Genomic DNA, 10377 nt, shown 5'->3' with positions numbered 1-10377 from the left:
TCCCGTTTGTTTTGCTGTGTGCTTTGCCTGGGAGCTGAGGAGTGCTCGTGCTGAAGTGGCGTTTCTTTGAAGAATTCCTCACGACCATTACTTTACCTGATGCCTTTAAGTGACACAGTTGTTAGCAAGCACGGGATATTTCTGTACACGTCTGTGAATTGCCGAGCCCCCATCCCTGAGACGTGTTTGGTGGATTTTTCACGTCTGCACCTCCCCGTTCATCTAAACTGCTCCTCACCGTGGCACTAACAGTTCAGAAATGGTCACAGAAGAGATGGGGGCTCTGAAAAAAAAGTCACACGTGCTGAAGGCAGATGAAAAAGCACGCTTTTTGCAGCCACAACTATTACATGCTTGGGTCTCTGTAAATGTTCCTGAGATTTAAAACCTGAAACGTTTGGAAGGAAGCAGAAGTCCTGGGGGTAGCTCGCAAACACAGAGAGAGAAGTCTGACTCAGATAGAAGATGTCGTGTTTCCAGCTGCCAAGGAATAGCAAGAGAAATCATTTGTGTCTGGTCAGGGCATAGAGACCTTTAACTGCAGAGCCTGTTGCCCGCCGTGCACACTTCCAACTCTGGCACTGCGTGCTCAGATGCGTTCAGGTGCTTAGAGCATGGCAGAACGGAGACCCTGGCATGCTTGCTTCTCTCTCCTTCCTCCTTCCTCCCTCATTCCTTCCTTCTTTCGTTTTTCCTTTTCCTTTCCCTTCCCTTTCCCTGATGCTGCTGTACGTTACCGGCTCAGCTGCGCACGGGACAGTGCTGCCTGCCGAAGTGCCGCCGACAGCGAGGCTGTGCCCCGGCCCATAGGTGGTATCGCCGCTGTACCGAGAGGTTACACCGCGGCCCGCAGGACCCAGGGCCGCCCGGCGCGGTGTCCTGGGATGCGCCGTTAGCCTTGGCCCTGCCGGAGCCCCGTGCCTGCGTGTCCCGGGACACGGCGCGCTCCCGCGGCCCGGCAGGGGGCGCCGTGGGGCCGGCGGCGGGGCCGGGCCTGGGAGCGGCAGCGGGCGGTGGCTTGGACTGGACGGGGCGCGGGCACCGCAGCCCCCCGCCGCGGCCAAGCTGTGTCCCGGAGCCCTCGCCGCGACCGGCAGGGTCGTTATCCCCTCACCTCGCAGCACCTCCGCCGTAGGCTCGACGTGTCCCGCAGCCCCGGCTCCCGATCTGGGGGGAACCGACGCCGGGAGGCAGAGGGACTCCGTGGGGAGGCTAGGGCGGAAAGGGCACTGCACGGGAGTCAGTGCCGCCCGGGGACAGCCCTCCCGCCGCGCCGCCGCGCACCGAGCCGCAGCCTTCTTCGGAGTTGTTTCTGCCCGAGGCAGCAGAGCCCGGCCCGGCCCGCGCTTGGCGGAGAGCGGCGGAGGGGTCCCGGTAGCCCGGCTCAGCGCGGCTCGGCCCGCCCGGCCGTCCCCCGGCGGCTTTTGTTACTGGCGGTGCGGGGCGGGGAGCTGGAGGCGGGGGGACAGGGTGGGGGGGTGGGAAGGCGGCGCGGTGGGGCGAGGGGAGGTTTTGTGGCAGGAGCGGCGCGGTTGGTGCCATTCTCCTCCCGCCGCTGCCGCCCTGCTTCGCGCCGAGCCCCGGGATCCCTTTGTGCTAATAGCCCCGTCCTCATTTGCTGCCTAATTGGACTATATAAAGCCAATAACGGGCGGGCACTCGTAGCCTCCAGCCACAGCAGCCAGCACGTCGCAGGCGGGGTTGGGATTTGGGGGGGTCTGGGGACGGGGGGGGGGTGGGGGGGGGTTGTGGGAGGCCGGGGCCGCGGCGGCTGCGGGCAGGGGCTGCGCGGAGCCTTCTCCTCCCGGCTGCCTTCCCCGCCTAATCCCATTTGCCATTGTGCGTGCCCAATCGTCGTGTGCTCCCCGCGTTTAACTTGGATGACATTTTGATTTCATCATTAGCATCCGGCGCCAGGTTGACGCAGCAGCGGCGGCGGCGGCGGCAGCGACGACCCCGGTTCTCCGTTTACCCGCAGCAGCCCCCCGGTGCCGCGGGCTGCGCGGGTCCCTTCGGCCCCCCGCCCTGCCGCCCCCCCATGCGAGGGGGCCCCGGTCGGCCCCGCCGCCGCGCTCCTACGCCGCCCAGCCTCGCCTCTCCCCCGCGCCGCCGGGAGCCGCCACCTGCGCGCCGCCGGGCGCGGGCTGCGGGGCCAGCGGCGGGCAGGAACCGGGCGGACACCGGAGGATGCCGGAGACCGGGCAGGAGCCGCCCAGCGCCCCTCCGCCTCCCCCTAAGGAGTCTTTCTACATCAAGAACCTGCTCAACGGCGGCCCCCCCAAGGCACCCCCCAAGCAGCCGCGGGCTCTGTTCGCCCCTTCGGGCAAGGCGACGGTGGACGGCGGCGGCTTCGCCCTCTCGCAGGTGGGCGACCTCGCCTTCCCCCGCTTCGAGATCCCGGCACCGCGTTTCGCCCTGAGCGCCCACTGCCTGGAACGAGCCCAAACCTGGTGGTACCCGTACGCCCTGACACCGGCCGGAGCCCACCTGCCCCGCACGGAAGGTACTGCTCCCCCCCCTCCCCTTAATTTTTCCCTCCCCTGGCGGGCTGCGGCGGGGGCCGGGGAGCGACGGCGGGAGGGAGACTGGCGGTGGGACTCGGCCGATTCGTCCCGTTTCCCTCGACGGGACGTGGGAGACTGGGCGGCGAAGGTGTCTCTTTGTGTCCCTTATCCCCCCTCCCTTCCCTCATCCTTCCCCTCCAGCCGCGGAGAAATCTCTTCTGAGGGACTCGTCCCCCGCTTCGGGCACCGACCGGGACTCCCCGGAGCCGCTGCTGAAGGCGGAGGGGGAGCAGAAGGACCTGGACTCCAAGAGCCCCGACGAGATCGTCTTGGAGGAGAGCGACTCGGAGGAGGGGAAGAAGGAAGGAGGAGCGGAGGACTGGAAGAAGCGGGAGGAGAGCCCGGAGAAGAAGCCCTGCCGCAAGAAGAAGACGCGCACGGTGTTCAGCCGCAGCCAGGTCTTCCAGCTGGAGTCCACCTTCGACATGAAGCGCTACCTGAGCAGCTCGGAGCGGGCTGGCCTGGCCGCTTCCCTCCACCTGACAGAGACCCAGGTGAAGATTTGGTTTCAAAATCGTCGCAACAAGTGGAAAAGGCAGTTGGCGGCCGAGCTGGAGGCAGCCAACCTCAGCCACGCCGCCGCGCAGCGCATCGTCCGCGTCCCTATCCTCTACCATGAGAACTCGGGCGCGGAGGGGGCAACGGGGGGCGGCGGAGCCCCCGGTACCCAGCCCCTGCTCACCTTCCCTCACCCCGTCTATTATTCCCACCCCGTGGTCACCTCCGTGCCGCTTCTGCGGCCCGTCTGAGCCCTCCCTCCCGCTGCCACCGCTACGCGGAGAGGCGCGGAGAGGCGCGCAAGTCACCGGCCCGCTTGTAAGTACTCCAGTCACTCGTGGGATTCATCCAGCCGGTGTCTGTGCAGCTGCGGGGGGTTGTGGGGGGTGGGAAATGTGGGGAGGGGAGAGAGAGTGGGCTACGGAGGGACCCTCTCGGCAGGTGGCTCTTGGAGGAAAGTCACGAAAATTTAAGATTAAAAAAAAAAAATCAAAACTAATAAAAATTGGGGGGGGGAGGGTTGGGGGGGAGGGAAAGGAAAATAAGGAAAGCAAAAGCGGGAAGTTGTAGAGAACCCTGGAGCTGTCACACCTTTTGTAAACGTGGACAAACGCTGCGATGGTCTCTGTGGCTTTAGTTTTATTTTTGTAAGAAAAAAAAAAAGGAAAAAAGGAAAAAAAAAATATACAAAACAAAAAGATAAATAATGCTAATTTAAAAAGAATAACACTAATGACCCCAGGCCACTCCTTGAGATTTGCCAAACGCTAACGGGAAGCTGAATTTCTGTTCCTTTTGGCCCTCTCCTTCTGCCTCCAAATTGTTCAGGCTTCTGATGCTGTCGTGACTCGAACTTCAACCGGCCGCGGCTCTGCGTTCCCGCAGGCTCGGCACCCAATTGCCTCTTTGCTCTCCCAGGTTTTGTACCTTTCGGTTTCTGTCGTGGGGCTTGGTAACGAGCAAGAAATACGGCCTCAAAGTGAGCCGCTAAACACCCCCCGCACGCTTTGAGTCACCTTTATTTATTATCATCTACTTAGGTATTTTAAATTCTTGTTTCTAATTCCCGGGTTCCTATCTGTTGGCTTGATTTTTTTTTTTCCTTGTACATTTGTTTTGTTTTGGTTTAATTAATATTTGTTTTATTTTAATTAATATTTGTTTTGTTTTAATTAATTTGTTTTCGGGGGTTTTTTTTGTTTTGTTTTCTTGTTTCTGGGCTTTGTTTGTTTGGTGGTTTTTTTTTGGTGTTTGGTGGTTTGGTATTTTTTGGGGGGGAGAAAAAAATCTGTACCTATTTGCTTTCTTTTGTAATAATTATTATTTTTATTATTATTAATAATTATTGTACTTTTGAACTGTGCAATATTGTATGATGATTCTTGAAGCACTGCTTTTATTTGAACGGTGAGGAAAGAGGTTTTTTTTTTAGCGTTGTATAATTGCATTCGCTCATGTTGTGAGAAATAAAACTTTAAAAAAAGAAAATGAAAAAAAAAAGGGGGGGGAATAATTAAAAGCAAAAGGAAGTGAGAAGAAAGGAGGGATGGGAATTCCCAGGGCACGGGAATAAGCATCAGCCCAGCTTGTGCAAATAAATACGGGAGATGGGGTGAGCTGGGCGCTTTTAAGTGAAGGACAATCAACTTTAGGGCAATTTTAATTTATTTGCTATGGTGTACAGTTTTCTTCTGAAGCCCATCGGTTACGTGGATTTTAGTAGGCAGAAATCAAGTGAGGAGTGGGCACCTCTAGTCTCTCTCCGTCTCAGTGTCTGCTCACCTGTTGTCTGACAATTGTTTGCTGTCTTCCCAAGAGTTTGGGTTGGTTTATTTCTTTGATTTTATTTTAAATACTGATATCCCCACCACCCCTCCCCTTTCGGTTCTGCCCTCTGCCCTCTCGCTTTCTTTTAGGGATCGGTCCTATTTTTAAAACAGCCTATATTGTTATAAACTTAATGTTGTGGTGGAAAAAAAAAATCAATAAAACCCGTTCCTTAACATTTCTTAAAGTGTGGCTTCGGGGAAGGAAAAAAAAAAGGTGACTAAAGCAAGGGTTGTCTGGGAGCGCTGCCGCCTTGCTCAGCCGGGGCTGCTGCCCAGGGCGGGGGCCGCGGGCACGGAGCTGCCCCGGTCGGGATTACCGGGTGTCCAAGGCCCTCTTCTAACGGGGATCGGACCGACGTGGCAGGGGAAGTGAAGCTTTCTGGGGGCATTTCGGCTGACTGACCCCGAACGAGGGGGTCCCAAGCTCCCAGAGTAGCCCCCCGGGGAGAGCGGGAGGGGTCCCTTCCCACGACGAGGGAGGCGCATCCCCGGCGGCTTCCCCTGAACTTCTTGCCGCCTCTTCCGGCTGTTCCATCTCCCGGCGAGGGGGTCGGTGCTACCCTTCCCCTTCTTCGCCGTTCTCCGGGGGTTTGTCTAAAGGCACCCCAGGGAGTCACGTCTCCCTCAGCCCGCGCTGCGCCCTTTGTCCTTCCAGAGCCGTCACTCGTGTTCACAGAGCCGGCAGGGTTATTTCGAGATAGGATCGTTCTCCGCTTCTCTCAGATTGGCCCGAATCGAGGTGTTTATAGCGCCAGGGGCAGGATTTGGGGCCAAAGAAATAAAAATAAAACTCAGCGTTGCGAAAAGCTAATCCTGCATTTTCTTTTCGTTTGGGATAAAAACCCTGGCAATGGGTCGTAAATGAAAAATAAACAGAGTTTCGGAGTCAAAATACGCTGCTCGCTGTGTCACCTACAAACAGAGCGATGCCTTTCCTGTTGGCAGTACTAACTCTGGGACAAGTCGCTTGCGGCTCATTAAAAATATTGTTGTAACAGCAAATACGATTTTCCCCCAGTTTACGGCGCGGTAGCACGATGTTATCAAACGGCGAGGGGGAAAAAAACCTGACTTTATTTGTGGTCGGTGCTCAGAAAACGATTCTGGCCCGGCCTTTCCCCAGCCAGGGAAGGAGCAAGGGGATGACACTTTGCGCGGCTTCATCCCCGCAGCTCAGCCCTTACGCCGGTGCGGAGAACGAGCACTGGCCTGTCCTACACGTCGAAGGGAAGGTTTGATCTCGGTGGGGTCTGATGAGGTTCAAGTAGGAGCTTATCCCTTTTTTTTTTTTTTTTTTTTTTTTTTTTTTTTTTTTAAGATTTAAGGGAAAAAAATAAAACTGATTTAAAGCGGCGAGTCAGAGAGCAGCTTTTCTATTTCTTGCCGCCCTGGCACAGCGTGAAAGCGACAGTAGACAGCAGACTGTGAAGCCCGCAATGAAGCTGGGTGATAGAGTGAGGGCGTGTGAGCCGAATTCGTTACCCTCTGACCCACACCCGTGCCGCAGCGGGGCTGCACGGGCAGGGCCGGGCTTTTCCTCCCTCTCCGGCTGTCAAGAGCCCTTGGAGAGGGATTCTCCTTTCTATTCGCAACCGGAGTCAGCTGAGTCTTTTTTCAAGCTCTGCAAAAGTCATCGCAAACTCCGTCCTATCCCCAAATGCTCAGTAAAGCGGCAGGCGGGAAGTCTGTACTCTCACTTATCGGGCGGACACGACATTTCGAGGGGGATCCCCACAGAGCACAGGCTCTGCTGCATTCCCGGCTTTCCCGAGCCGCTCTCGGCTTAGGAACACGGACAGGCTGCCAAGGTACCCGCCCCACCCCTCCTCCACCCTCCCACCCCGGCAGCTCTAGTCCTGCCTAAAGTTTCTGGAGAGCTCGCACCAACTAGCTGGATGGAGTGAAAGCAATCGCCCTGAGCGATGGAAGCGGGGCGGGGACGGGGGACGGGGACGGGGGACGGGGAGGGGAGCGGAGAGTGTGTGGGGGAGGGAAATAATAATAATCATCATCATAAAAAGTAAATGATCTTTACAAAGACAAAAAGTGTTTGGCGGGGAGGCTGGAGCGATTCGAAGAAAGTTACTTCATTCTTCTGAGCTGTAGCAACTCAAATCTCTGCCTTTGTTTGCAGTTCAGGAGATAAGGCGGTTTCTCTCGGCCCCTGTTTTGAGCCTGGCTGAGCAGACCTCGCTCTCCTGTTTGTGGTCGAAACATACATGTATTTCTTTTATTTGGTAGTAAACAGAGGCTTGCTGTGTACAGCAAACAGCGAGAGGGGAAGATATAAACTTCCCGGCCACCAGATTTGGGGATTCAGAAGAGTTTTGCCTCCCGGAGGGCTGAAGTAGGGACACAGGGTGCGGGGGTTCGGCCCCTCCAGCAGCCGCACGCTGTCGGCGAGTCGGTTTGGGAGGTTAGTATTTTTAAATTATTACCTTTTTCTTTCTTTTTTTTTTTAACTTTGATTTTTTTCCCCTCCCCTACATCCGAAGACCTACTTTCTGATACGGGTCGGTGGGAAATGCTTGATTATGCTAGGACGTGCAGGACAGGCGGCAGAAGTGGGGACACAGGGAGGCGGTCACAGCTCCGGAGGAATAATGCCGCTTTAAAACAGTGGTGGAAATAGGCACTTTGGTGGTTCGGAGAGGGGGGGGTCTTTTTCCTTTTTTATTTTTTCGTCCCCAAATATGCTGCAAGTGTCTCTGTAATAATCACTTTACTCTATCGACTTGGTCTAGTGTGCTAACGGAATGAGAAGACCATTAAGAGCATTAACAGATTGGTACAGCATAATGCTTCAGTTCATATTGATCGCCAAACGTCTGTAAAATATTGTTTCAAATGAATCTATTGTTCCTGCGATCTTTCCGCGGTGTTGATGACCTTGGTTTGTTCTCGCACATCCGAATTACCCTCCCGCCACTCCCGTCTCATCGGCAATGGGGCAGCGGGACCCACTGTCCCCGCCGCTGCCCGGGCTGCCCCCGAGGACCCGCGCCTAGACCGAAGTGCAGTCTGAGGGGTCGGAACCACCTCCAAAATGAGCAAAAATCGGAAAAGCTCGGCCGGGTTTCCCCTCTCTCTGCGCCGAGCGTGGCTGTCGGTGCGGTGGAAATCGCCTCCCCCGGACCGTAAACCCAGGGCCAGCCTGAAGAGTTGCCCAGCGAAGAGGTTTAGACCTGTTTCTATCGATCTCAAGTCGAAGCAGGGAGGCAGATCCTACAGCCCTTTCCCCCATCCCACATCCCCCTGGGCTGGCTCGGGCCAGGGCGAGGGGGGACGGCTGCGAGCGGAGTCGGTTCGTGTCTCTTCCGAGCCGCCCGTACGCATTTTACAGCCCGAGTCAGCCAATCTCTCGCCATCAGCGCGATGTTTCCGATGTAAATCTCCCTCACCTCACTCCCTGCCGCTCTAGAAGGGGCCGTGGGACGCTCGTGTCCCGTTCTCCCCCCTCCTGGCGGTGGGGACACACGTGTCGCCGGGGCAGCGTGCGGAGGAGCCCCGCGGGCGTGGGAAACGGCAGCTCGACGGGAATAAAAGCTCCGCTTCTCCCAGGTTTGGTCACCTGCTCTCGGCTTCCCCGAGCTCCGGTATTTAAAATAAATATAAAGAATCTCTCGCTCTCCTCAGCTCTATTCGCCTTCGTGATGGAGTGGAACCATCAGATTTTCATCAAAGTTCTATTAAGTGAAACATAGGTTGCAGGGCACCCTCTGATTGAAACAGTTTAAATTTTAATTGTGTTTTTAATTTGACATATAGTTGCAGAAAGGAATGACACTACAACGCCAAGGGGCGGTCGATTTTCTTAATTTCTCCCAGAGGAATTGATGAGTCTATCAGGCCACTAGATTGGAAACACATTAAAGCTCTCTGGTTAGGTTGTTAATTGGAACTTGATGGATAGGGGGCCTTGGATAGGCTATGCTGATCCAATCTTCATGACTTTCTGTTTTCCAATAAATTACACGATTCATTTTCCAGCCACAGATTACATAAATTGTACACCTCTAGGGCTCTCTTTTTCAAAGAGGGAGCCCTTTTCCCCAAAAGCCTATTGCAAGATGTCATTTGCACCAAAAAACGAGCAGCAGAGGCTCTTGAATGAAAATCGAAACATAATCAACGTTTATACTTAGAAAATTTATCGAGATCATTTTCTCTGGTATTTCCTTATTTTAAAGTTTGGACGCGTCATATATCATAATCCACACGTGTAAAGGGGACTGTGTTTAATATTTATCGAAGCTTGATTCCAAGATCAAACTTGTTTATGACTTCATCTGTCATTTCAGAGGGAACCTTCTCCCGATATTACGGCCGCTCAACAAGCCTATTTTCCGAGTGCTGCAAAAGCAGCGGAGATCAATTTTTATTAGGCTCCCTTTGAAAGCTTGCTCAGGGCCACTTTAATATCGAGCATTGTAATAATCTGGAGATCTAAACTTTAAGCGTTCGCTCTGTCTTTCAAAGTTTATCTTTGCCGCGGTGTTTGATCATCTGTGCCCTGACGGGACCGGCCGCGGGGACGTGGGGGGACGCTCCGGGTTACCCCCACGCCAAAGCTTTAACGTGGCCGCCCTGATGAATATTCGATCAGATGCTAATGAGAGCGTGGCTGGGCTGCTTCACCCACCACGGGGAGCGGAGCCAGGGCCGGTCCGACTCGCCGGTGCTCCCGTTGGCGAGCACCCCGGAGAGGTTACCTTGACTTCACTTCCTCGCCAGCGGAGCGGCCATTTCCCAGGTTTCTCCTGAAATGCTCGTTTCTGGGCGCTCTGGTGGCTTTCAGGCTGTGCCTGGGCCGTGCTTGTTAATTCCGCCTCGGCCAGCATCCCTCTCACCATCCCGCATCCCACCCGGGTACGACCTCCTTCCGCGGGGAAGGGAGAACAGAATCAGGGGCACACCGGTCTGCTGAGGGGCTCCGAAGGAAAGGAGCTCTGGCGTGGGAGGCAGTTGGAGGCCAGCGGTGCCATTGCAATGTCACGTCGAGGGACCGCCGGGGAAGTGGGATTGCTGCTTAGTGGCTCTCCTTCCCTGCTCCGGTCCCATCCCCGTGAAGGAACAGGCTGCCGGCCCCCAAGGGCTGCAGGCCGGGCTGGTTACCTCGACGGCTCTCGCCCAGAGCCCCCTTTCCCCGCTCGCCGCCCGCGGGAGGGGTGCTGTGCTGTAGATGCGGGTCCAGGCGAGGCGGCAGAGCGGGATGAAGGACGATTTCTTAAATTGTATTTCAGTGCGGGGTCTTTCCGGGTTAATGAGCTGACATCATGATTAAAGCTGACCATTTGTAATGTGTCGCGACCCTGTTGAAAAGCACTGAAAAGGTTAATGTGGTAAAACAGGACAGCACCTGCCCCTCACAGGGAGAGGAGGAGCTGGAACACTTTTCCTAATCAATTAGTCCATTAATGAGTCTATCAAGTAGTTAAGTAGTTAAAGATTATGCCGCTGGTCTGGGTAACAGTCGTCATCTCGCT

General features: G+C 55.5%; 1 protein-coding gene across 1 annotated transcript; it reads left to right on the top strand.

Annotated features, from left to right (window-relative positions):
- The first annotated feature begins 2099 nt into the window (after window positions 1–2099).
- On the top strand, window positions 2100–3439 carry HMX3 (H6 family homeobox 3). Its single transcript, XM_064140170.1, has 2 exons — window positions 2100–2503; window positions 2706–3439. Exons 1-2 carry the CDS (start codon window positions 2188–2190, stop codon window positions 3311–3313), a joined length of 924 nt encoding a protein of 307 aa, XP_063996240.1. The 5' UTR covers window positions 2100–2187; the 3' UTR covers window positions 3314–3439.
- Window positions 3440–10377: the final 6938 nt, after the last annotated feature.

The sequence above is a fragment of the Pogoniulus pusillus genome, chromosome 3, assembly GCF_015220805.1.
Source record: "Pogoniulus pusillus isolate bPogPus1 chromosome 3, bPogPus1.pri, whole genome shotgun sequence".
Taxonomy (NCBI): domain Eukaryota; kingdom Metazoa; phylum Chordata; class Aves; order Piciformes; family Lybiidae; genus Pogoniulus; species Pogoniulus pusillus.
This window is presented reverse-complemented; position numbering and strand designations above follow the sequence as displayed.